The following is a 26,892-nucleotide window of genomic DNA, read 5'->3' as shown; positions in this document are numbered from 1 at the left end:
TCCTGAAATCCAAATTCAGGGGAGGAATCCTGCAAATTCTTATTCAAGAGAGTGCTCGCATGTGTAAGGCTAATCTCACTTAAGTCAATGGAATGTCTTGTGAGTAAGAGTTTGCAAGATCAGCCTCAAAAGAAGAAAACATACATTGCTCTTCTGACACATTACAACAGAACCTTGTTTCAACATATGTGAACTGAGTGAGCCTTTATCTTTTAAAAGTAAGAATTCACACTGCTATTACAAAACCTGCAAACAATTTAAAAAGTGAGAACAGCATCATCATGCAGTATAATTGTCCCTCACTCAAAAGCAGCAAGACATTCTTTTAAAGTCTTCAGATGTAACTCAATGATAAATTACAAAAATAAGAACACTAACTAAAGAAAATAAGATCAGTGAAAATAAGTAAAGTTATTTCTCATGAATGGAATTTTAAGTAAACTGAAAAAATTTAAGCTGTAAATTTTTTTTTAATAAGGTACATTCAACTATCTGCTTTTGGCCTCCTTAAGTATTTAATCATTTGAAATGCATACTTAAAATGACCTGGAAAGATTAAGATGCCAGAGCACCTTATGTATCTTTCTGAAATAAATATTTCAAATTTAAAAAAAAAAAATCCTACCCGCCGGTAACTCTGCCATTATTTCAAACGCCCGGTGCATGTTTCTCCGACAGATATCCACTGGATCATTCAAGAGCTGGGACAGGGCAGGAATGACTCCGTTTTCTATAAAGCCATCCCTACAAACAGAAAGCTGGGTTTATGGGAGATTTAATTAGGCAAAACAAAACTCATAAATCCTACCAATGTGTAGTAATCTCACTGACATTCTGTTCTAAATCTTAACACACTCCAGCAATCTTGATGAAACTGCTGCTGAATATTCTTCACTGAAACTTGAGCTACCATCTCCACTTCCCAGTATCATCCAGTAAACTCTGGTGAATATACTTGCCTGCCAACATTATGAGTAGCCATTATATAAAGGACTTCAGTTGTTTTTTCTCGAACAGTGCTATCTTGGTCTAGAAGCAAATATTTCAGGTTATCCAGGAATCCTAGGAGACAGAATAGATTATTTTTTTTTTAACATTTCTTTACTTATTAAAATAGCAATGATTGGGTCAAACTCTGGCACTGACACATCAAGAAAGTGACTTCCAGAGTTGAAGACTTACCACCAAAAATGCCATGCCATGAATCTCCCAGTATTGAAATTTCACAACTGTAGTGTATGAGTTATAGCTGTAATATGCTTAACACAGCTAGCATCACCAAGGGCATGATTCAAAACCCAGTGAAGACAATGGAAAGACTTTTGTTAACTTCAGTGGGCACTGGATCAGGCCATAAGCAATTAGGCTGTTGTGTTCTGTACTAGCTAAGGTCCTAATCCTGCAAATACTTATGCATTTGCTTAACTCTCGCTTGCAAGTAGCCCCACTAAGGCAGGGGCTCAAGTTCTCAAATTTTTTTGCTGGACCTCCTTTGAAAATATTTCAGGCTGTGATGACCAAACCCCACACCCTCCCCACTACCATTCCACTGATGGGCAGCAGGTATCATAGGCTGGGCCTCTCCAAACAGCCAGGCCCATGCTCCGCAGCTCCCCCTGTGCGGTGGCCCCAGGGCTGGGGCTGTGCCATCCATCTTCCTGGAACTATGGGGTTAGGGCCACGCTGCCTGGGGCTGGAGCCGTGTCGCCCAGCGCTCTGGAGCCGGCAGCCACGGGGGGGGGTGTAGAAGGGGCAGGGTGGGGCTGGGGGTTAGCAGGCAGTTCACACACTGCCCATGATTCCACCATTACTTCTGCACTGCTGCAAGTGGTGGTGCAGCCTTCAGACCCCCAGTTTGAAAAACGCTGCACTAAAGTCAATGGAGCTACTTGTGACTAAAACTAAGAACATATAAATTTGCAGGATTGGAGCCTAAACTGTTTGGACTTTTTTCAAGGGTAGCCCCAAGCAGAGGTTATGTGAAGAAGAAATGAACTTGATTTCCTTACTTGGCCATACATTTACTAGGCTATTATTGGCTGGGGGTGGAGGACAGGAAGTACACCTGGTAGCAAGGGCAGAGTATGAGTCTTATATTATTACCTTTGCAACTGTAGTTCAGCTTAAAAAAAATAACTTGACAGGTTCCAAATAGGATGACCAGTATTCCTGGATAGAGGAAATATCACCAAAGGAAGGACTTCAAGGATAGCAATGGGGGAGGGAAAGCTCAGTGGTTCAAGCATTAGCCTGCTAAATCCAGCGTTGTGAGTTCAATCCTTGAGGGGGCCATTTGGGGATTTAGTTGGGGATTGGTTCCGCTTTGAGCAGGGGGTTAGATTAGATGACCTCCTGAGGTCCCTTCCAACCCTAATAATCTATGATTCTATGAATGGAGATTAGAATGGTGGCAGAGCTGAAGCAAATTCCTTCCTTAGTTAAACTAGCTATAGGTATGCAGCACCCAGAGTGCCAAAAAAAATGCATAAGAGACTGAAATCAATGGAGCTGTGCCAGAGCTGAGTTGGGGTTTGTTTGGGGTTTTTTAATGACCGTTTGCAGTAGGAGATCATTTTACCTGCCCACACCATGGGAAAATATTGATCCAAATCTCGGGAAAACAGAGGTGATAAGATACAATGCAGATGACTGTTATAATATTCCTAGTTTTGTAAGCCTGACAAATATTTTATTCTATATTATTTAAAGGTTCATCAGAGCATAGACCCTGATCCTGCAATGTGAACTGATGGTTTGGGCCATTACACCCGTGCAGAATGCCAATGAGGTCAAGAAGACTCCACATGGCTGTAAATGTCAGCACTATCTGATCCATGCGTGTGGTTTTCCATGAGTGGATTCTTATGCCTGTGCAAAGCCCCCATGAAGTCAGTAGATTTACACATGGGCGTAAGTGTCCAACTGTACAGAACAGCCTGGCTCCTCAGGGACTCTGAGAACAACAGTTCCACCCTCAGACACCGTGTAGGAAGAAAGTTAAGCAGCGATCCCATGCACATAAAATCTTACTAATGAATAGGGAAAGTCTTTTTCTCTTGGACTACTTATAACTTTTTAAAAACATTTGCTAAACCACGGAATGTGAAGCATGATGTTCCTTATATTTCTGAGGTAAAAAACAAGCACGAATAAAATTAAAACCTTTACAGGGCTTTTGTACATCCCGAAAGAAACAAACAAAACCCTTTTTCCCCTTTCCCAGAGCCCCGTATTCTGGAAATCTGTGGCAGCAGAGATCACTTACCTAGTTTTATTGCTTGGTAGACATTCTCTGGGTCATGCACTAAGTCACATAGGGCCATCAATGCTCTCTGCCGGGTCAGCAGCTCAGGGGACTGTAACTCCTCATTCAGCTTAGGTAGGGCCCTTGCCCCAAAAGCAATGGGGGCTTTAGTGGGGTCAATGTTGGGGGGCAGTTTGGCTGAGATACGAGCATGTGCCATCTCTAGGTACTAGGGAATGGAGTCCCTCTGTTCGCTAAAGACACCCCAAAAATCACTTTCCCCGAGGGGGTGGCTAAAGTACCCCAGGAAGCAGGAACTCTTGCTTTCAAGACGCACTGAGCCCCCAGCAGAGCTTCTCTGGCAAGGAGTCAAACTATGACGAGCGTAGGACAGAGGATGGGGGGAGAGAGGGACACGGGCCCCCCGTTTATTTCTGTCTCTGTCGAATTCTGCTGCGCTGTCTCGGCGGGACGGTTTGGTTCTGACTGTTGTGAAGCCAAAAAACGGAAGCAAGACCCCCACTGGGGCCGGTTTACAGTGGGGTAGCTGGGGGAGGGGGCTTCTTCCCGCCCCCCAGACTCGTTGAAAACGGCTCCTCTGAGCGAACTACGGGGGCGGGGTCGTTTTCAGGGAACCCCTGAAGCCGTTTGTTCGGTCTGAGGTTTCAAAACAACAACTCGTAAGGGTTTGTCCTGTTTAAAAAAATCCCAACGCGAACGGAGCCAAGTGGGCGCCCCGCTCCTCGGCCCCCTGCGCCTAGCCTGGCCCCGCTCACAATTGCTAGGGCCCGGGCCGGCGCTGGTTGCTAAGCAGCGGAGACGCTCTATGTGTGCGCCGGGTTCTGTGAATAGGTAACTGCGGGGCCTGCCACTGCAGGCTACCGGCCTGCGCAAACAGCGCAGCTAAGGCAATCTCCGCTTGTTGCTAAGCAGGGCCAGCGCCAGCGCCAGTGACGTAGTTGGTGAATAGGAAGCTGGGGCCGTTATTAGCGTTGGGAAGGGCACGGAGGAGAGAAGTGACCGAACTATCGAGCTGGGGAGGCGATGTCCCTACTGGATGGACGGGAAGAGAGAGACTCTTAGGAGGGGTGAGCCCCCCCTTCTTAGGGCCGGATAATGGGGGCTCCGCTGACAATCCCCGATGCGGGGAGGGTGTGAGCCCCGGTGGGGAGAGTGTTTATAAATCTCCCTCTGGGGAAAGGGGAGACGCCCCACAACCTGCCCCATTGGGGGTGGGGGGCATTGTTAACTATCTCCGGGGGGGGGGGCTGTATGCTTTTGCGTGGCTCATTTAAACCCTCCCTTATCAGTGTTTGAAATCTGCCTTCGTCAAATGAGAGCCACGGAGAGGCCCTACACTAGGATTGTTGGTCTGCTGGTCACTCCCTTTACACACCCTGCCCAGGGTCCCTGGGCCAAATCCTGCCCACAGTTATCCTCCCTGCATCCCACTGACATCGCTGGGGCTGCATGGGGTGTAACTGAGGCCAGAATTTGACCTTCTATCTATCTGTCCATCCAGGGGCAGATGTACACAGTATCCCAATGTTTATGAGATACAATTAAATCATTGGCGGAGAAAAGCCAGCACCAGGGTTCACTCTGAGTGAAATGGGAGCGTAGCCTGTATAAAGATTCAAGAATCAGGCCCAAGGATGGGAGGAGAGAAGAAGGAGGTTTGGGGAGGCCAATACAAAATAATGTTGTTTAGGCTCGTCATAAAAAGAAGGAGGTGCATTATTTACCTGTACCTATTATTTATAGGTAGTAATATTGAACTTGAATGATTTCAGACAGTCAGAATGCAGGGATATTGCACAGTGACTGACATATAACTGTATGCTTATGTCTCTCTTATGCATCTTTCTGCACTCTAGCTGAGGAGTTCAGGTTTCCATAATTACAGTAAGATTACTTCTCAATAGCTGTGTGATATGCAGATCCCTGTTTTCTGACCATATATGCAGCACGACTATTATCCAAGTGTCTCCTGCAGGCTTAAAGAACTGTACAAACTGTTGGTTATATTTCTGGAGTGGCTGCCACTCACTCGCTTGCTGCATGACTTTGGGCAGATCAGTTAACTTCTCCTTGATTCAATTTCCCAGTCTGCAAAATTAGGATAATAATAATCAACTTTATAAAGTGCTTTGAGGTCCTCAAATGAAAGGTGATATATTTAAATGCAGAATACTGTTATTATTTTTGGGAAAATATGCCAGAATGCTAAAGACCAAACTATATTAAAAAACCTTGGTTTATAATAAGGCAACACTTTTTAATGGACCCATTTGCAGACTATTATTTCTGTAGAAAACAAAATATTTAAAATTATTCTAATATTGACCAAGAGAAAGGCATTGTTTAGTAATTTGATAATGGGACTGGGCAACAGGCACTCCTGAATCCTAATCTTAGCTCTGCCTCTAATTCTTTCTCTAGCCTTGGAAAGTCATTTAGCTGCTGTCTCAGTTTCTCCATTTGTAAAGTGGATTAATATTTACCTACCTCACAGAACTGTTTTAAATATTACAGTAGATAGGTATTTTTTGTGAAGTGCCTTGAACATGAAAACAACAATCTAATTGTTAAATGTTATTGGTTCAAGAAAGCCAAAATAAGAGTATCTAGCCTGGTTCATGTTATTGGATTTAGAGTTCTACTCTTACAGGGTGAAAGGACAGATCTGCATTAAAATTGGTATCACAAAGACACAAACAAGCTCAATATTCTGTGATTTCCTAATAAAAAGAACAATACAAAGGAAGGCTCAGCAGTTGGATGAAGACATTTTAATCCCTCTGTATGTGAAGAAGTAAAAGTGGATATTGTCTCAGATCAAATATGCATAACAGAAGAACTTGTGTAAGATTATTTGATTTAACAAACAGTGCATACATCATACTAAATCCCCATGCTTCATAGAGATGGCACAGTCCTGTGTTTGCCTTCCTTCTACAGGTAGTTCCATTGAAATCAACGGGACACCTCTTATGAATAGTAAGTAAGATTTACGACCTGCTCCTTCTTCTCCCATTTAAATTAATGATAGCTTTGCTATTGACTTCAATTGGAGCAGAATAGGGTCTCTTGCCTTTTAGTTGAAAAGTATATGTTTAATTTATTTAATTATGTTAAAGCTTTTGCACCTAAAACAATTAGTGAAATGGTTTCTCAGCATGCAGTCTTTTAAGAGAGGAGGAAATTTCAGGCATATTAAAAAAAGGGAAAAAATCTTAGTATTTCACATCAAACTTATGATTCTAGGGGACTTTGAATCCCTGAAGGTGTGAAATGGCTGTATTAGTGGCCTCGGGGCCTTATGAAAACCACACCATGTGATGCTGGGCAAACCTAAGATATGTAGTAACCATTATTTTGATGCACTGGTTTGTCAACATCCCTCCTACATCCCTACATTTTATCGTATGTCACAGAAATAAAACACATAGCTCAGAAAAAAACTTTGGTGGAGCCAAATGCTTGAAAAAGATCCAACTACTGTTTTAAAATAGCTGAGAGTTGGAGCCTATAAATTAGAGACTGAAAAGGGCACAATTATGTGGGAATGCTAGTTAATCTCTCTATAATAAGGTTGATATAAAAACAAAAACATTTTTAAACGATTGAAAGTAAATATAAAATTATGCTTTCCATTAGACATACACTGCTTTGGCTGCTGTTCTCCACCTATGCAGGGTTTTGGCCGTATGTCTTTACTTTATGTATAGATCTACTCATACCCTCATTTCTGGGCCATGCCCACATTTCTTCCTCCTCATTACTTTCCAGAGACCCACCACAGATATGACATCTGGATTATTTCCTCTGTACATTGTTTCCACTTGGTAGACCCTTACACATACACATAAGTGGCCTCAAGACTTGCCTCTGTTTTTCAGTACCAGCCCATTAATGTTTATGGCATAGGATTATGTGGAAGTTTAAAATTTGATACCTTGGTAGGCAGGAAGCATATGTCACTGCAATGCTGATTACCTCAGTCTCAGGGTGCTTTGGGTTCTCACTCAGGCAACTGTGACATGTTCTGGCATCAGGGAAAATCAACTGTTTGTGCAGCTTGTGCTACAAAAATGGTTACTTCCCCACTCTTCACAAAGCAGTTAAATATTCATACCCATGAGCTAATTTTCATTATGTTTGTGCAACAGCTATAATAATCAGAGTTCTTAGACAGGATTTTACAAAGACAACGGTATGGGTCAGTCAGATTAGTAGGATTAACATCAGACAAAGGAATAGATGCTGGCTTGTCTGTCATTGAAAACCACAGTGGCAAACTTTGTTACTGTTAAAATGGTCTTCAAGAAAACATACTTATTTTCTTAATCTCAGAATTTGGGAGCAAATTGTCCAGTAAACCAGCTAGGCCCATGCTGTGGGTTAGAAACTCATTGAGTGTACACTTGTGGAGTTTCCTCCTACTTCCACTGGGTTGTGGGCTCTTCCATTTGCAGAATGGGAAGAGGGTGTCATGAATAACCTGCAGACCTCCCAATATCCACAGGAAACCAGGCCATCCTTACAAAGGGCCTGTGCCTCCACTCTGCCTTCTCTCCTACCTCCTTGGTCCTTTGGCAGGAACCATGCTGTCCTGGGCTTCTCCAGAGGCCATTAGCTTTGAAAAACTCCTTCAGGAGTAACAGGGGCAGCATTAATTTATTCTAATTTTCTGAAGGATGTTGGAGAGAAAGATGGAGAATAGCTGGCCTGCCAGACCCAAATTCCCTCTCCATTCATAGTCTGTTTTACATAGAATACTGATAAAGATGTTTCTATAGCACTGATGGAAATGGGGGATGATGCAATGAAGGCAACATGTCCCTTTTCTTTCTCTATGACCAGGTCCCCTCCAACCCTGTAGGCAGAGGGAATGATCTGGGCCTTAATTCAGACCTCTGGTCATAGCCAGCTTTAAAGTTTTCTTATTTTCCTTAGTAGTTTTTGACAGCTTTGTATTTCTTAAATCATTATCCATGCTCCCTTATTGTACAGTACAGTTTATTGATTTACTTGCTGGGAGAATGGGACTGAAGCATGAGAAAAGTAAATATACTGGTTACTAACCAAGACAACCAGGTTATTTAAATTGGTTACCTTGGTCTCTATTGCACTTTGGATTCATTGAGAGTGGTATTGATTTTTATAGTTTTGTGAAAGGACTCTAGGAGACAAGCAGTGACTCAGCCTGTGTACACAGGGCAATTGTGTGATTAGGATGTTCTAGAACAGAATAGAGGGAGGTTAAGGAAGCAGCTCATATGGTGAGACTGTCACCCAAGCATTAAGGTTTTTGTTCTGATTTAAAATTATTAATTTAAAATGTGAAAACTGGCTAAAATTGATCCCCATTAGCCACAAAGGCGTCTTATATGTAAAGGTCCAAATCCTTTATAGATTCCAAGGCTAGAAGGGACCATTGTGATCAGGTAGTGTGACCCTCCTGTATAACACAGGCCATAGAACTTCCCCAAAATAATTCCTAGAATAGATCTTTTGGAAAAACAACCAGTCTTGATTTAAAAATTGCCTGTGATGGATGACCCTTGGTAAATTGATCTCACCTTGTGCACACATAGATAGGCTAATTTACTTCCCTAGGACCATTCACATGAGTAAAACAAGCTGGATTTAGTCCAGGGGCTGTAGAATTGATAACATTCCAGCTTCTCTGGATGATCTATTGATAGCAAACCCTGGTCTCTTGTTTGTTTTTGCAATATGCTTATGTTCACATGAATGACTAAAAATATTTAAAAGTAACTGCACACAATAGAGAACAAAGCACTGATTCTAGGTAGCAGATTAGGAATTTCAGCTGTGTAATATTCATTGTGTGTAATCTGAACAAATCATTGTCGTTTCTTAATTTTTCATTGTACATTCATGTATTGTCTTGTAAGGTACTGATCCAAGTGGGATTGCCTCTCAAGACTTTGCTCCACGACTGCCAGGCTGGACTCCAGGACTGACCAATAGAATGTGAGAGGTTTCTTTTATTCACAGTTTTTAAATCTCATTGAAACAGATGGCGAAATCCTTTGTTATATAAGATTACAATTAATCCATAAACCTGGAATAGAGGGAAGGTTGGTATGCATTGTGTACTAATTAATAGGTAGGGGAGTGCTCCTACCATGCAGATCTGCATTTGATTCCTCAAGGCCCGTCTCTTATTCCCAGGATGTTAGGAGGAGAGATCACTTAAAGGCTTGATAGAACAAACAATTCTTTGTATAAAGGACTCTTTAAAACAGTGTGCCGGTGAACTGTGCACCCTGATTCTGAAGTTGAGCTGAAGTCCATTTAGCTGAAATTCTGAAAATTCCTCCTGGGTTTCACCACATTCTCTCAGGGGTTCCATCATTAGTATCTTAATATTACTTTTTTGCTAATTTCCCAGTCCTCCAGGCCCTTATCTAAGGGGCTGATCCTGCAAGACCTTACTCAGGCCCACCACCCGCTGAATTCAGTGGCACTATTTCCTTAATGCAGAATCAAAGGTCCATCGTGCTTACTAACCAATAGCATCTGACTACCCACATCCATAAGTAACCAGTTCAGCCCTTTAAAACTGCTCCATGTTAGAGAGATCTGCAGTATTCTCATGTAGTTAGTTACTCTCTATTCCAGCTCCGCCTTCAGATGTGGTTGGGGGGGTGGAATGTTTCAAACAGTTGCTATGGTCACACAGTAGCATGCGGAGCTGCCGGAGTAGCTGAGAACCTGCTGCATCAGCTGCTACATGGTGAGTCCTACTTGCTACATGATCAGTTTTCTTGTTGGAAATGTCTTTATTGTAAGTGCTGGTAGCAGATAATTACTCTAATAAAGGACTTTTCCCCACATCCCTCAAAGCTGCATTGTGTAGGTAGTTGGGGTAACTGGGATTTCTTAATATAATGCATGATTCATATGAACATTACCCTTCTTCCAAGTCACGTTGTGTATTGACTTAATTCTGTCTGAGTTGCTTTTGGAAGACAGTTTTGTTCAATATCAGGAAAAGTGGCAACTTTATCATCCTTCCGCCTCCAACCAATTGGATGAAATGAGATGTCATGTAGGATTTATAATGCAACATGCATTGGGAAGGGGCATGAGGGAGATTTCAAATAACAATATGAGAGACTTTTAAATGTTGTGTTGAGACATGTTACAAAATTATTTATCAGATGGCGAAATTATAAACACTTGTCTGTAAAATTAATCCCGGCGTGAAGGAGTCTCTTCCATCTTACTGAAATGAGACTTGGCTGCATTGTAACCTCAGAAAGCCACTCGTTGCTGTTACAGCAACATAATGAAAGAGTTCCTTTTAGCTAAGAAATGGGGCATTTATTACCAAGTGAAATCAAAGATCTACAAGCAGTGGGCTGCCATCTGCCTGGTTTTGTACCAGGAAAACAAAGATGCAGTATCCATAAAGAATGGTCATTTCCTTTTTTCATTCACATTTGGGGTCTGCTGAGATGATTCATGATCTTTGTCTGTCTCCTTTACAAGTTTCAGGTCTAATTGAGACAGACTGGATTTGGACAATGAAGTCCAGCCTAATGCATTTGATTCCTCCAGTGAGTAGGGACAGAATAATCTCCCACTTCCCCAAGGTAAGCAGCTCCTCCTCCCTGTGGCCATACAGCTTGGCACCTGGCAGGCTAAGTAGTGCCTTCCCCACCCACCCAGGAGTTTTTTCCCCCCACTTGCATTCAATTATTTTTTGCTTTTTTAAAATGCAGAAATTTTAATAATTTCTCAGCATTTCAGAGGGACCAACATCATTTCCCCTTTCTCTTCCAAGGCTGGCATCTCAGTTACCAACCTTGATCCCTTTCTTCAACCAAAAACAGACGTACATCTTGACACAAAAGCCTTGTCTGTAATTCCCACCTGTTCTTTGAACTGACACAGGTAATTGCCACAGTTAGGGAGTTGTTACATTAGTTTGGGAAAGATGAAAAATGTGGCTGGTATTTAATAGGCAAAAAAGGAAAATAGATTAAGGGGGGGTTATAGTATTTGATGGAGTTTCCTTTCTGATGTTCTTTTTTTCAGTTGCTCAAAGGTTCTTTAAATACAATCCTTTTGGGCTGTGCCTGAAATAGTTCATGCTTGATCTCAGCCCAAAGATTTTGTTTTTAATTTGATCAGAGTCAGTTTTTTTATAAATTATGTAAGCATGGAGGGAAATACACTTTTTCAAAATATTCCATTTGAAATGTTTGCACTCTTATAATTCCCTCTAGAGAAAGAGGTGTTATTAGCCTCACCCTGCACACCTGTAAAATCTTACAGGATACAAAGATAACAACCATTGCCTAAATCATGGGTTTCAGAGTAGCAGCTGTGTTAGTCTGTATCCACAAAAAGAACAGGAGTACTTGTGGCACCTTAGAGACTAACAAATTTATTTGAGCATAAGCTTTCGTGGGCTACAGCCCATTTCACCAGATGCATAGAATGGAACATATAGTAAGAAATATATATACATACAGAGAATATGAAAAGGTGGAAGTAGCCATACCAATTGTAAGAGGCTTATTAATTAAGATGAGGTATTATTAGCAGGTGGAAAAAAAATTTGTAGTGATAATCAAGATGGCCCATTTTAGACAGTTGACAAGAAGGTGTGAGGATACTTAACATGGGGAAATAGATTCAATATGTGTAATGACCCAGCCACTCCAAGTCTCTATTCAAACCCAAGTTAATGGTATCTAGTTTGCATATTAATTCAAACTCAGCAGTTTCTCGTTGGAGTCTGTTTTTGAAGCTTTTCTGTTGCAAAATTGTCACCTTTAAGTCTGTTACTGAGTGACCAGATAGGTTGAAGTGTTCTCCTACAGGTTTTTGAATGTTATGATTCCTGATGTCAGATTTGTGTCCATTTAGTCTTTTGTGTAGAGACTGTCCGGTTTGGCCAATGTACATGGCAGAGGGGCATTGCTGGCACATGATGGCACATATCACATTGGTAGATGTGCAGGTGAACGAGCCCCTGATGATGTGGCTAATGTGATTAGGTCCTATGATGGTGTAATTTGAATAAATATGTGGACAGAGTTGGCATTGGGCTTTGTTGCAAGGATAGGTTTCTGGGTCAGTGTTTTTGTTGTGTTGCGTGGTGTGTGGTTGCTGGTGAGTATTTGCTTCAGGTTGGGGGGCTGTCTGTAAGTGAGGAGTGGTTTGTCTCCCAAGATCTGAGAGAGTGAGGGATCATTTTTCAGGATAGGTGTAGATCTTTGATTATGTGCTGGAGAGGTTTTAGTTGGGGGCTGAAGGTGACGGCTAGTGGTGTTCTGTTATTTTCTTTGTTGGGCCTGTCTTGTAGGAGGTGACTTCTGGGTACTCGTCTGGCTCTGTCAATCTGTTTTTTCACTTCAGCAGGTGGGTATTGTAGTTTTAAGAATGCTTGATAGAGATCTTGTAGGTGCTTGTCTATGTCTGAGGGATTGGAGCAAATGCTGTTGTATCTTAGAGCTTGGCTGTAGACAATGGATCATGTGGTGTGTCCTGGATGGAAGCTGGAGGCATGTAGGTAAGTATAGCAGTCAGTAGGTTTCCGGTATAGGGTGGTGTTTATGTGACCATCGCTTATTAGCATAGTAGTGTCCAGGAAATGGACCGCTTTTGTGGATTGGTTTAGGCTGAGGTTGATGGTGGGATTGAAATTGTTGAAATCATGGTGGAATTCCTCAAGGGCTTCTTTTCCATGGGTCCAAATGATGAAGAGGGAGGGGATAGCTCAGTGGTTTGAGCATTGGCCTGCTAAACCTAGGGTTGTGAGTTCAATACTTGAGGGGGCCACTTAGGGATCTGGGGCAAAATCAGTACTTGGTCCTGCTAGTGAAGGCAGGGGGCTGGACTCGATGACCTTTCAAGATCCTTTCCAGTTCTAGGAGATAGGATATCTCCATTTAAAAAAAAAAAAAAAGATGTCATCAGTGTAACGCAAGTAAAGTAGGGGCGTTAGGGGACGAGAGCTAAGGAAGCGTTGTTCTCAGCCATAAAATGTTGGCATACTGAGGGGCCATGCGGGTACCCATAGCAGTGCCACTGACTTAAAGGTATATATTGTCCCCAAATATGAAATAATTGTGGATGAGGACAAAGTCCACATCGCAGGCGCGTTCACCTGCACATCTACCAATGTGATATATGCCAGCAATGCCCCTCTGCCATGTACATTGGCCAAACCAGATAGTCTCTACACAAAAGAATAAATGGACACAAATCAGACATCAGGAATCATAACATTCAAAAACCTGTAGGAGAACACTTCAACCTCTCTGGTCACTTAGTAACAGACTTAAAGGTGACAATTTTGCAACAGAAAAGCTTCAAAAACAGACTCCAACGAGAAACTGCTGAGTTTGAGTTAATATGCAAACTAGATCCCATTAACTTGGGTTTGAATAGAGACTGGGAGTGGCTGGGTCATTACACATATTGAATCTATTTCCCCATGTTAAGTATCCTCACACCTTCTTGTCAGCTGTCTAAAATGGGCTATCTTGATTATCACTACAAAATTTTGTTTTCGCCTGCTGATAATACCTCATCTTAATTAATTAGCCTCTTACAGTTGGCTAATTACTTCCACCTTTTCATATTCTCTGTATGTATATATATTTCTTACTATATGTTCCATTCTATGCATCTTATGGAGTGGGCTGTAGCCCACGAAAGCTTATGCTCAAATAATTTTGTTAGTCTCTAAGGTGCCACAAGTACTCATGTTCTTTTTGCCTAAATCATGCAACAGTCAGAGCAGTGTACAATAACCGTAAGAATAAAAGACCAGCCATACTGGGTCCAGTGGTCCATCTAGCCCAATATCCTGTGTTCTGACAGTGGCCAATGCCAGGTGCTTCAGGGGGAATGAACAGAACAGGTAATAATCAAGTGATCCGTCCCCTGTCGCCCATTCCCAGCTTCTGGCAAACAGGATAGGGACACTTAAATTCATGATACTATAACTGAATTTAAGAAATAGCAGGGATTAATTGGGAGGGTTGTGGGAAGGGAAGGGAAATCAAGCCTGCTTTATTAAAAATCAGTCATAACAGAAAGAGCTCCCTGCACAAGATGAGGTATAAAAGACAGTGTAGTAAAAATGACCTGATGGATAGCATGACCACAACTGAATTTTTTTCATTTATGGGGGAAATTAAAGTTCCTGAATCTTTAACGCCAGACAAAAAATACAGAGATATCTTGTGTACTGTGGAGTTTATCTAGGGATTTATATGATGGAGGCTTACACTCAAAAAAGTGATAAAATAAGTGATGGAGAAGATACTTTTGTTGTCTGAAGAGGAAGTTGCTGGTCTTCTTGGGAAGTTATTCCTGATTAACTCCATGTGTGGATGCTTTTAATCTGGAATAGTTAATCCACTTTAAATTCACACCCTGTTTTATTCCAGATTAATTTTCACGTGTAGACAAACCTACATACGGTGTAGCCTCACTGCCTGTTAATCCAGGGAATCTTTCTCCCCTACCTGTCCTTGATGAGGGCTTCAAATTCATCACCTTGTTAATTTGTTCCTGTCTGGCTGGACGCCTTACATATTAGACATCATCACACAATATATCCAAGTGACTGCTCTGTATTATCTGCAGTGGTACACGCCAGAGGCCTGTCTCCAGTTCAAAGACCACTTCCATGCCCTGGTCAGGAGTGCCTGTCAGCAACGCAGCACTGGGACAGTTGGGTGAGTCTCTGTAATAAACTGGCCTTTACATTTTAAAAATTATTTTAAGTTCTTGTATATACCCACTTTCCTTAGTGTCTTAGCCTCACTTCTCCCCTGCCTCCATGTATTTTAGGCCACTTAAGCTGTCTCTGTACTGGAATTCTCAGCCATGTTTGACAATAGTTGTCCAATGCAGTTCCCTCTGCTTCCCACAAACTGGTGTTGAAGTCGTTTTTCCTGCTGATGTAGACAGGGTCAGCCAAATTCAACAACTTGGGTCAACCATGGTCAGGGTCATCCAAGTCCAAAGGGTCAACCATTATTTTTAAATGGGTATGGAAGTCTGTTTATCCTGTGCACACCAGCAGGACAACCAAGTTCAAAATTAGCAGTAGGGAATAGGATAGATGCAGCCTTGCTGTCGTCCTCTCAGTTGATACCAATACTGATTGAGTATAGAAGACCAGTAATTAATACACATTTTTGGGCCAAATTCTGTTTTCATTTACACTGGTGTAAATGTGGAGTGGCTCCATTTTCAGTCAATGGAGTTGCCTAGGAATCTGACTGTAATCCTTCAAAACTATTTCTTTCAGAAAAACTGACATTTTATACCTTCTCCTTAAAGCTGGAGCATTATTCTGGAGAAGAATAATATATTGTGCTGAGAAATGCAAATCAATTTTCTTGTGCCTTTCATAATGCTTCTTAAATTGTTTTTTTTTTTAAATGTCATCTCTCCCAGAGCAGGATTTCCTTTTACTTGTTCTTTCAGTGAAATAATAATGTTAAATTTCACAAACTCAGCCTTATGATTTCATTGCTGAGTCAATTCAGAGAGCTGAGCTGTGAGGGAGATCATCCCTATTCAACTACAATAAATAGTTTAAAAATAAAATTGAGGAAGTTATGGGCAAAATATGTCAATGATATAAATATTCTCTTTTTGGGGGGTTTGCTCCAGTGTGAAAATCTCTCTCTAAGGGAAACTAACTGTATTTTGAGTACTCAAAATGTAGTTTACTATTCTTAAAGACAAAACTTGTTAATTTTATTGAGCTATATCCATCTTTAAGCAGAACTCCTCATTCATCTTACTGGGGAGTCTTGCTTAAAAACTGAGGATATAAGGGTATACTATGGCCCTGTATTGCTACTTTTTCTTTGCTGTACATCTGTTGCAAGTAGCAGGGTCATTTTCTGAATCTTCAGCATGCTGGCAAAATATTATTTACTGAACAGAAATATTCTTCTCATCTGTAACCCAGACATTATTGCTTTTACAAGAATTATAGCAACTCCCCTTTCATTTAATCTGGCCCCAGTGAATGGCTAAAAGGATTTTTATTTTGGCTCCTTAATAAAATTAAAGCCCTCTCTTTTCAATGGTCACTAGATCAGACCATTCTTATGCTGCTTCTTGGTAGACAGCTGATGGTTTGACCCCATATATGCAAAACAAGAGCACTATATGTCATGAACAGCTGTTATTTTCCTTTCCTATTATTATTAATGTGGAATATTTTTCTTTGGATGCAACAAGATAGTGTGAGCAGTTCAGTGATTGGTGGACCATACATTAGGTCTCAGTTCATGTTCCATCAGTGTGGGAGCCCCAGAGTATTTTGTTCTACTAGGAGTTAATGGAAGTCACATACTCAAACAGTTATATTCTTCTTTTGATTCCTTTTGCCTTTAATGTAGCTGATTTCATCAAGTATCATATCATCAGCAGTTAATAATCAGAATTTCATGGAGCTGTGATATAACCTGATATATTGTTGAATAAAATTTGTTTCTCTTTTAAAAAGTCAGTATAGAACTATTAAATCTACTAAGGTATTACTGTAGCATACACACAGGAGACACTAAATTATCATTCAGAGGTTGGTTGATCGAATACAGTCACAGTTACCCACCCACTGCAGCTCCTTAAAGACATATTAAATTACAATTTTAAGAGTACAACTTGAGTCACTTAAAGCCCATCTGCTGCTTCCTGTGGGAGGATCCAGAGCAAAGAGGATTATTTGAAGCCAGCCTCAGATTAATACTATTCCAAATAGTCAGCAAATCTTTTGGCACTAAACGCGGTGTTTTCTCCAGAGATAAATCTCACAGTAGATTAGTCATTAGCAGATATTTTCTTGTTCAGATCCACAGGACCCGATGCCGTGCCATTCAAGTCAATGAGTCTTGCTATTGATTTTAGTGGCAGCAGGATTGAGGCCGCACATTTCCACATGCTCACAAATACACAGATTCTTGTATGCTGTTATGTGCAAATGCTCACACCTGCACACACACACATAAACATACACAGTACAAGCATTCTTAGTAGGAGAGAGTCTCTGCCCCAAAGAATTTACAATCTAAGAAAAACTGGACAATGTAAGAAGCACACTATTTATCTCTGTTCACAGTATTCAGTTCTTTTTGCAATTACAAATTCAGGGGCCTCCCTTCTCCTCCTTTAGTAATTGCAAATTCAGGCTCTGATACTGCAGTTGATTAAGCTAGGGCGGACTCTTGCTGCTGCACACATTCTGCGAAAACATACCACTCTGCCTGTGCATTACAGCTTACTGGATAGGAGCCTAAATCACCATTATATGGTAAGAATATTGAAACTAAGGGCAAGTCTACACTACAGAGCTACATCAGCGCAACTGCAGCGTATCTGGTGAAGACGTGCTATGCCGATGAGGGAGTGCTTTCCTGTTGGCACAATTACTCCACCTCGTCGAGAAGCAGAAGCTATGTTGGCAGGAGAGCATCTCCCACTGACATAGCACCGGTATGGACAGTACCAAACTTGCGTCGCTCAGGGGAGGGGTACTTTTTCACACCCCTGAGCAACGTCAGTTATATTGACTTAGGCTGTAGCGTAGACCTGCCCTAGTATTAACAGTATTGAACAATAACAAAATATTTGTTACAGGCTGAAAATATCCAAAGTGGTTGTGGTAGGAGACCTCTATGTTGGGAAAACCAGCCTCATCAACAGGTACGGTATATCTCAGCAGATTGGGTTTGCTGTTTAAATGTATAGCAATTTCTCTGCATGCTGGACTCTGTTCCTTTACCATCTATGTTTTCAGGATGATTGCCTCATTGTAGTAAGGACTTTCAGTTTTCTATTAAATCAATAATAAAAATATTAAGTATTTTTCTTCACCCCTCTGCTGATCACAGTGCCCCACATTGTCTGTCTCAAGGTGGTTTGGGGGCATTAAACTGAAGGAAAACCAGAAAACCTACGATAGGCACTAAAATTCACTACAGCATCATAGAAAATCCCTGTTAGCATCTTGATCAATCCTTTTTGGCAGTGTAGGATTATTTCCTCTACGGTATATTCTCAAATATTTTGACCAGTCTCGTTTTAAATGATCCAAGATATGGGGCTTTCAACATTTCCTTTGGAGGGCTGGAGTGGCCCTCAGATTCTCAGTCTTCTTTGGAGAATTGTTCCTTAAAACGTTTTTAAAAGATCTTGCCTATTCACTGACCCCAATAAAAGGAGCTCAGGCTAGAGCACTCTCCTGAGAGGTGGGAGACCCCCTCCCCCCATTCAAATCCTTTCTCTCACTCCAGCAGAGTCCCAGGCACGTGTACTAACCAAAGCATTAATTTCATTGATTCTTCCCAGAATACTAAGGCCAGTTTTATACTTTATGATGTGATGACTGTATCGGGATATGGAATTTAAGTAGCTTGTTATCACTATAGCTTCCTTACTACCCTCACAATTTCAGTCAGTTCCTCAATATTGGTAAGAAGTAGATTCTGGATGGTTTCTCATCCTTTTGGATAATTAATTTTTTCTCTACTTAACGTGATCCATATTCATCTATATTTGCCACCTAGCAGATATCCCTTATAAATACAGTATTCCATGGCTTTAATTTCTTTGATAGTCAAAAAATAGTTTATTCTGATTTTCTCCAGTCCTGGGGGTCTGTTAGGGTACGTCTACATTACAACTGGGAGCACGCATCCCAGCGTAGGTAGACAGACTCACTGTGAGTGGGGCTCGAGCTAGCATGCTAAAAATAGCAATGTGGACGTTGCAGCTTGGGAGGCAACACAGGCTCTCAAGTCCATCTGACACTCTGGATCTGAGCTTGGATAACTAGCCCAAGTCTCTGCTGGGGCCACGACAGCCACATGGCTATTCTTAGCATGCTAGCTCAAGGCCTGCTAGCACAAGTCTGTCTACCCGGGCTGGGAGGCTCATTTTCAGCTGCAGTGTAGACATACCCTTAAATAAGCCCACTATAGTTTTCCCTTTGTTTCATTTACTATATCCTTACTCAGAGTAACTACCCTCTTCATTATCAATTTGTTTCTCATTGATTTGGTAAATATTTTTGAAATACGATGTGACTGAATAGAAATCTTCTGATCCACAGTTATTTAACTCCTCCCTATATAACATACCTTGCACAATACTGAGGCATGATACGAAATTTAAAAAACATGATGCTTTTGGCTTTCTCCTAATACTTTTTTCATTGCAGGTTTTGTAAAGATATTTTTGACCGAGACTACAAGGCAACCATTGGAGTGGATTTTGAAATTGAACGGTTTGAAATAGCTGGAGTGCCATATAATCTCCAGATGTAAGTTGGAACGTTATAGTACCAGCTGTTTTCTTTCTTGCATGCCTACAGTTTGAACAGAACTTGAATTGCTACAGGCTTTAGTGGTATCAAAACCTCTGGTTTATATTCCACACAACATAATGCAGTGTGAGAAACACCTGCTATTCTTGGACACTGAAGAATTTCAGGATTTTAGTATAAACCTCATTCTGTTGGGTTCCTTGTCTCTGAAAGCTTTATAATTGTACCACCCACACTCACCTTAGATACCATGTCTGATTTTTTTTAGTTGGGGTCTTTCTTTTTACTCAGTTTTCCTGTAAGATTGAATGAAGCCTGAACAGCAAATTATATCCTGGGCTACATCTGTCCCACTTTGTTGCCTTCAGTGGGAGAACATGGATGTAAATGAGCACATTGTTTGGTTTTATGAGATTCGGGCTTTGCTCCTGCACCCATTGAAGTCAGTGGCAAAGCTCTCGGTGGCGTAGGATCAAGCACTAAGGCCCAAATCCACAAACCACAGATTTAGGTGCTTAAATTTCATCTTCAGATTCCAGTTTTGACTCTACTGTGATCCACAAAACTCTTGCCAAATCCTGTAGATGCCTAAACTCACTTGGTTCTAAAGTTTTCTGGGTGAAAGCTCCCTCAGCACCTAAGTTTCTGCCTCTGGGCATGCACACTTCTACCTCATTCTAAGTGTCTGGATGCCTATCTCCTGCCTAAACCTTAGACCTAATCTACAAACCAGGGGAAGATAGGTGTTCTGCCTAAATTGTGTGCAGGGCCCAATCCACTAGGCTTGGTCAGAGACCACCTATTGTATCGGGTCCCATTCAAAATTTTGCTGGAGGAAGAAGTAGTCCTTTCCATTTATAACTGTTAGCCTAATGGTTAGTACACGTGCCTGGGACTCTGCTGGAGTGAGAGAAAGGATTTGAACGGGGAGTCTCCCACCTCTCAGGAGAGTGCTCTAGCCACTGAGCTTTGGAGCTCCTTCAATCTCTCCTGCTGAAGCTATTCTAGCTTGGATAAATAAAGAGCGATTGGAGCAGGGGGATTGGAACCTAGGTCTCCCATCTCCTTCAGTGGTTGCTTTAACCACTGGCTACAGAACCAATCTCTCTGTCTCTTCCCCCAATGACTTTTTCACTGTGGATAGATATTTAAATAGTCACTGAGTCTGAGATAGTACAGGGAGTCTAGTCGTCTAACTCAGGTTTTGTGGCTCATAATGGTGTTACTGTGATTTTCTGCACACCTAAAAGTTAGGTGCTGCGATGCTCAGCACTGCAACACCTAAGACCCTTTGTGGATCTGGGCCTAAATGACTTCCCCAAGGCTAAATCATGTCTGTGCTGAGAATAGCAAATACAGGGTTAAAATGCCTTGATTAAAATAATGGTGCTTTACACTTCACAGGATGTCTAACAGAGCTTAATGGGTAACATATTCCAGATGGTAACACTTCTCTGGTATCACATTCTTCTCCAACTTGTACCAGTCTGTTGCTTCATTAATGTGTTTGCTCAGGTTGCACTGGGTTTGATTGACCTGAAATTTCTCTTTTCCTTCTGCACAGATGGGACACAGCAGGTCAGGAAAAGTTCAAGTGCATTGCATCTGCTTACTACAGAGGAGCAGAGGGTGAGTAAGTCAGAAAGCACTGCACAGTCAGGATCAAATTAATTGTGCTCTCACTGTATGCTTCAGGAGCTGAGTTGAACCCGTAAGATTTCTAATTCACTGTCTCATTTAATTATTTTTTCTGTGCTGTTTTTATTGCAGTTATTATAACAGTGTTTGATCTGGCTGATATCCAGACTTTGGAACACACGAAGTAAGTTCCTGGCCAAGTCTTTGAGATTTTAGTAAAAGGTCTCCAGCATAAAACTGAACTGGGAATTAAAATTCACTGGGCTTGATTTTATGTGTAGGTATCTTACTAAGCCAAAAAAATGAAGGGTGGATTTAGCCAATGTGTCTGAATAATTTAGTGTCTCAAATGTTACTCATTTCCTAGGTTTTCTACTTACCAAATAGCATTTTCTTACTCCAGTACTGTCTGTAGTGATGATTCTGATAGAAAAGATTCTGGTACTTAGATTTAAAGCAGAATGTGGGCTGTAAAGGGGAGGGAATAGGATACTGGAGAGACTACCTTGCACAGATCAGTCATAAGTACTGCAGTGTCTGCAGCATGTACAAATATCATTTTATTAAATAGTGTCTCTGCTTAGTAGAAGGTTGAAGTCTGGGGGCCTAATTTTTCTTTCACTTACATTGGTAACTCAAAGATGACTCCACCTAAATCAATGGCGTTTCACAGGTGTAAAACTGGTGTGAGATAAGAATCAGGCACAGCTTCATAGTGATCTTTTCCATTATGTGGCTGAGTAGATTCTTGCCCCAGTGGGAGTTTCTCTCGCTTTCCTTCACTCTTTCTTCTTCTCTGCTTCAATATTCATCTTTTTCATTCTCCCTCTGCTTCTCTCTTCCTGTTCTTGCATCTTATTCCTTATCTCTGGGCTGTGTCACCATTACTTTGGCCACATCCCTTGCTGTGGGTGAATAGTGTGGCACTTTTGCATTCCTTCTCTAGGGGCTCTGATCACTGTTGGACTTACATTCTAAAGTGGGCAAGCTTGGCTGAAACAAGAACTACTTTCACAGGATGGTAAGTGTGTATCCAGATGAGCTAGAATAGCTTCCAAGCCATTTATTCTCTAGTGGGAAAGACACATGACACATCAGCATCTTCCTCTTCTCTCATTCTCTTTGTTGTTGGTTTCTTTGTCCCTTTCCCTTTTCCTCCATAAACCTCTATTTCTTTCGCTCCTCTTTGCCCTCTTTCTCCCTCTCTAATTACACCTTACTTCTCCTGTTTTGTGTTTCAGGCAGTGGCTAGAGGATGCATTGAGGGAGAATGAGCCAGGGTCCAGCTTCATCTTTCTGGTTGGAACAAAAAAAGATTTAGTGGTAAGTAGGACAAAGACGGTTCATAAAATGTGTCTCTCCCCTAACTCATTTCAGCGAATTTCTATTTGAAGTTAAGTCCAGATATTGAGTCCCCAAAACATGTGGTAGCTGCTGCAAAGATCTTGAGAAACAAACTGTATAATTACCAAAGCAAAGAGAAGTCATGTAGACGTGGAGCAGTAAGCTTCACAGAATGAAGCAGAGTGAACATTTTCTAGAGAGATGGAGGTCACCAAATCACTCCCTGTTCTGTTGGAGGCACAGCTTTACCAAACACACCTGAAGTCACACACAGCAAAGTTTAAGACCTGAGAAGATTCAGTGCCAGAGTAACACCCCTAAAGACTGCTATGTAGACAATGGATTTAAAAGCTCAGTTATGTCCCCACCCCCTGCTTCTTTGCGGGGGTCATTTGCAAAAGGAGGAGGGAGCAGTTGGCCTCTTCAGACTTGAGTTTATCTCCTTCATTAGCCACCACCCTGTCAAAATTTAAAGATTCAAAAGTAAACACCCTTTCCTGCTGTTTAGCTATATTTTCTTTCAGTTGCTGCCTGCAATGCTACTCATATCCCTAAAGCTCCGTAGCCCACTTACTTTCCATCAGTTCCTTGGCTGTCTGAAGGAGTGCTAATGCATCCCAGAAGGCTTTGCTCCTATCAGTTATAACATGTGAAGCTCTTAAAATCTTCTGGCCTGTATCAGGGCAGCAGATAATGTAGGTAGCAGAAAAAATTAAACAGGTTTGAGAGGTCAGGGGACACGAGAGATGGGCTCAGGTGGAACTGGAAGTAAGAAGGAATTCTGTTTGGAGGAATGTGGGACTTTGTCTTGTGTGGCAGGAGAATATTGGATTAAAACTGGAAAGATGTCAGCAGGTACAATAGGCTAATTATTAGATTCCCCACCTATAAATACTCTTGAGGTGCTTGCTGATCATCTATCACTCTCCCAGATGCACTTTGAGTAATTGTAAGCCAGTGAACAGTGGCTGAAGCAGTGAGAAGCTGTTAATACATGGAGTGGCAATGAGAAACTGACTTGGGTCCTGATCCAGCTGCTGCTTATGCAAATACTTAACTTTAAACATTTGAGTAGTTCCATTGACTTTATTGGGATTACTCACATGTTTAAATTAAGCACTTTGCAGGACGGGGCTTTAGGATTACACAATACTAGTCAATTTCTATCTATAGCCAGTTGACCATAGAGAGCAAGTTAAGAGAGAGAACGTCTTTTAAAATGAAAATAAAGGTACAAGAAATTAAAAATAAATAAAATGAAAATAGAAGGGAAAGAAAAAGAAGGCAATAACAGAAAAGCAGATTAAGAGGAAAAAAAGACTAGCAAGAGAGCAAAAAAGTGGGGGGGGGGAGAAAACAGCAAAAACAAAAGGGTTAGAAAGAGGAGTGAAATCAGGAGAGCAACATGAGACCGATGGAGGAGGAAGAGCAAGGAGAAAGGACCATCACAATTACTAATGCCCTATTGTGTGGTGGCTCCTGTAATTTTCTGCTTAGAATTATTTAGAGACCATCTCTTTTGTTCTGTATTTGTACAGCATCTAACACAATGGGGTCCTGGTCCATGAGTAGGGCTCCTCACCGCTATGGTAATACAGATTATTACCTGAAGGCAGCATTTGATAGCTCTCTAGACTCCCATATTGTTAATGTGTTCACTTCTGCTATCTGATGCTTCATTGCTGTGGAATAGAGAGGGAGAATTATATTTAAAAAGTTTCCCTGTAAAATATCTATCTCGCTGTTTTCTTTCACTAGTTCTGTCTTGATATATGGGACATCCTAGTGTACAAGCTCTAAGGCAAGGCCAGGAAAAGAAAGGACTGGCCACTGTGAAAGCTGGAAGTCTCACAATGTAGGGACTGGTAGCATCTTTGCATTACTGTTACCCCAGATATAATCTGGGAGTATTGTGCCTGCTGTATGTTGCAGACAAAGTGATTCCCTGCTGTTTTATTCAGTCAGGTGCCGCATGTGAGCGGACAGAACTGGATGCCATTCGCTTTGCCAATGAGATGCAGGCTGAATACTGGTCTGTCTCAGCAAAAACAGGTTAGTCACTGCACTGGAGACTGGTTGAGTGTGGCCAGTTCCACTTGCTGGGAAAGAGGGTATCAAGTTACTTCCCCGATTGTGTGCACACCAGTTGATCATGTGCACACTAGGCTATATATGTGTTTGAGGATATATGGTTCTAAATGGTTCTACATGTCTATATGTACATTTGTACAATCATGTTTGCAGAAACGTGCATTGTATTTGTATGCATTGTCTAAGTTTATTCATAGATGATGGTGCACAAGTGCTTGTGTGTGTGTATATCAGTGCTCAAACTGAGGCCATAGGAAGCTATATTGCACCACACGTTTCCTCTGCTGCTGCTCATCAAAAATATATTTGTATGTGTGGTTGAAGGAGGGAAATGAGAAAATGTCACCATGGGGTGGTGGGTCTCCAGGATATACTGTCACTGTGTGGGGAGCACTTTTAGGGTGGCACACTATGACTTTACTCTCCAGTTTGACCAGTAGTTTGTGTTATGTTTGTATATTTGATCGTGCGTAGCCGTGGGTTTGTAAAACATGGTGGTTCTCTCCTGTTTCCCAGGGGAAAATGTAAAGGAGTTTTTTTCTCGAGTTGCTGCCTTGGCCTTTGAACAGTCTATGCTGAAGGAGCTGGAGAAGAGCAATGGTCGCATGGCCCAGATTGGGGCAGGAAACCTCATCAGTACGTTCAGCTTCACTCTCTCTGTCCACTTCAATCACTTAAAAGTTTGGGGGAATGCGGATGTTTCTTGAGGGCCAAATTCTGCCTCATTTATACCAGCGCAACCTCTCTGACCTCATTGTCTGTCTATCTTGGTTCTTATGTGTAGTTGCACGAGTGTTACTGAAGGCTGAATCTGGTCTCTGTCATCTTTATTACAGGAAGGTGGATCCTACATGGATTAATTATGTAACCCTTTGGTTTCCTCATTTACAGAAATAGAAGGAAATTCACTGGAGACTCCAGAAAGCAACAGCCAAGCCAGCCTGAACTGCTGCTAGCTTCCAGTCATTTCTGCAAGCATCACACCTCCATCTGCATGTGCGTACACCTGCATGGCGCATCTGCAGCAGGGAAAGCTCTCAAGCAGCTTCCAGTTGAGAGATGAAAAGTCAGTTTTTCAGGAAAGAATGGAGGAGCTGAAAATGATTCAAGCAACTTCCCTTCAGACAGATGATCTCTCTCCCACCCCTTGCTTTGTGCTCTCCTTGTGTAGGCGGCACAATGGTACATAAACCTTCCCTGTGCAATGGGGAGATTGCTTGTGTGATCACCTGAGGGATGGCAAGCTGTCTTTACTCAAGAGGATGGAATCAACCGACCTTTTCCGCCTACTACCAGGAGGACCTGTAAAAAAACGTTCTGTACTTGTTTTATGTTCTTGGTAGCCACCAGAACTCTAGAATCTTGGACAGTGAAGTCCTGGCCCCATTCTTGTGGGAGCAGAAAACACATGGCAGTGCTGATTATTGTGGTGTATTTGATCTGTTTTGTCTTTTAAACACAACATCCTTGTACAAAATTATGCTGACTTGCACTCAAGCACACCCAGTTTACCATGATAGCGCTGAGAGAAAAATTCCTCTTGTTTCTGGGATCAGGATATCTGGTTTCAGGATATCTGTCGATCCGTTGTAATTTTTAAGTCTATACATATTCTTCTTCCAATGGATGCAGACCAGAATTCCACTCAAGTGTGTGTGTGACCAGTGTGCTGGAGTAGTACTTGTCAGAGTGACAAACATGCCTTGAGCCTCCTCGTGGCTAAGGCTATATAAGGCTGATGCCATCCTGACCCCCTCAGTCCCTTCTTATCACTCATGGTCTGAGTCGCAACTTCCCATGTGGATCTCCCCATGGTTTTTTTTCTGCTACATAGTTAGCTCTTAACTTCATTAAATCTGTAAATAGCTATCAGTATAAAATATTGCTCAGGCATGCAGAGGTGAAATCAGGAAGGCCAAATCACACTTGGAGTTGCAGCTAGCAAGAGATGTTAAGAGTAACAAGAAGAGTTTCTTCAGGTATGTTAGCAACAAGAAGAAAGTCAAGGCAAGTGTGGGCCCCTTACTGAATGAGGGAGGCAACCTAGTGATAGAGGATGTAGAAAAAGCTAATGTACTCAATGCTTTTTTTGCCTCTGTCTTCACGAACAAGGTCAGCTCCCAGACTACTGCACTTGGCAGCACAGCATGGGGAGGAGGTGACCAGCCCTCTGTGGAGAAAGAAGTAGTTCAGGACTATTTAGAAAAGCTGGACGAGGACAGGTCCA

General features: G+C 41.7%; 2 protein-coding genes across 5 annotated transcripts in view; one reads left to right on the top strand and one right to left on the bottom strand.

Moving 5' to 3' along the window:
* Nucleotides 1–4,021, bottom strand: part of RSPH14 (radial spoke head 14 homolog) — a 209,337-nt gene extending 205,316 nt beyond the window's left edge. Inside the window, exons 1-3 of the mRNA XM_034790808.1 lie at nt 3,266–4,021; nt 960–1,062; nt 626–744 (exon numbers count right to left, since the gene is read on the bottom strand). Of these exons, the coding sequence (XP_034646699.1) occupies nt 626–744; nt 960–1,062; nt 3,266–3,464 (421 nt within the window). The 5' untranslated portion in view covers nt 3,465–4,021. The remainder of the gene's footprint in view (nt 1–625; nt 745–959; nt 1,063–3,265) is intronic.
* Nucleotides 4,022–4,230: 209 nt separating this feature from the next.
* RAB36 (RAB36, member RAS oncogene family) lies at nt 4,231–26,380 on the top strand. Of its 4 annotated transcripts, none has more exons than XM_034791568.1 (14): nt 4,231–4,332; nt 6,206–6,244; nt 9,169–9,247; nt 10,778–10,875; nt 14,891–14,982; nt 17,906–17,971; nt 19,488–19,589; nt 21,157–21,221; nt 21,363–21,414; nt 22,177–22,251; nt 22,472–22,553; nt 24,536–24,626; nt 25,182–25,301; nt 25,557–26,380. In XM_034791568.1, the coding sequence occupies exons 4-14, from the start codon at nt 10,807–10,809 to the stop codon at nt 25,619–25,621; spliced, it is 879 nt and encodes a 292-aa protein (XP_034647459.1). In that variant the 5' UTR covers nt 4,231–4,332; nt 6,206–6,244; nt 9,169–9,247; nt 10,778–10,806; the 3' UTR covers nt 25,622–26,380. The 4 variants fall into 4 exon arrangements, with proteins under 4 accessions (XP_034647459.1, XP_034647458.1, XP_034647456.1 ...); XM_034791567.1 differs by having other exon boundaries at nt 10,772–10,875; XM_034791565.1 differs by lacking the exon at nt 22,177–22,251 and adding an exon at nt 9,899–10,013 and having other exon boundaries at nt 10,772–10,875.
* The last annotated feature ends 512 nt before the right edge of the window (nt 26,381–26,892 follow it).

Source organism: Trachemys scripta, chromosome 15 (assembly GCF_013100865.1).
Source record: "Trachemys scripta elegans isolate TJP31775 chromosome 15, CAS_Tse_1.0, whole genome shotgun sequence".
Classification (NCBI taxonomy): Eukaryota; Metazoa; Chordata; order Testudines; family Emydidae; genus Trachemys; species Trachemys scripta.
The sequence above is the reverse complement of the archived record's forward strand: the minus strand, read 5'-3'. Positions and strand labels throughout refer to the sequence as shown.

Coding starts and splice junctions, on each gene's coding strand:
- RAB36 (XM_034791565.1), top strand. CDS start 9,911: ATGTGGTTGGGGGGGTGGAATGTTTCAAACAGTTGCTATGGTCACACA. Junction 21,222..21,362: donor TTACTACAGAGGAGCAGAGG/GTGAGTAAGTCA, acceptor TTTTTATTGCAG/TTATTATAACAGTGTTTGAT. Junction 24,627..25,181: donor GTCTGTCTCAGCAAAAACAG/GTTAGTCACTGC, acceptor CCTGTTTCCCAG/GGGAAAATGTAAAGGAGTTT.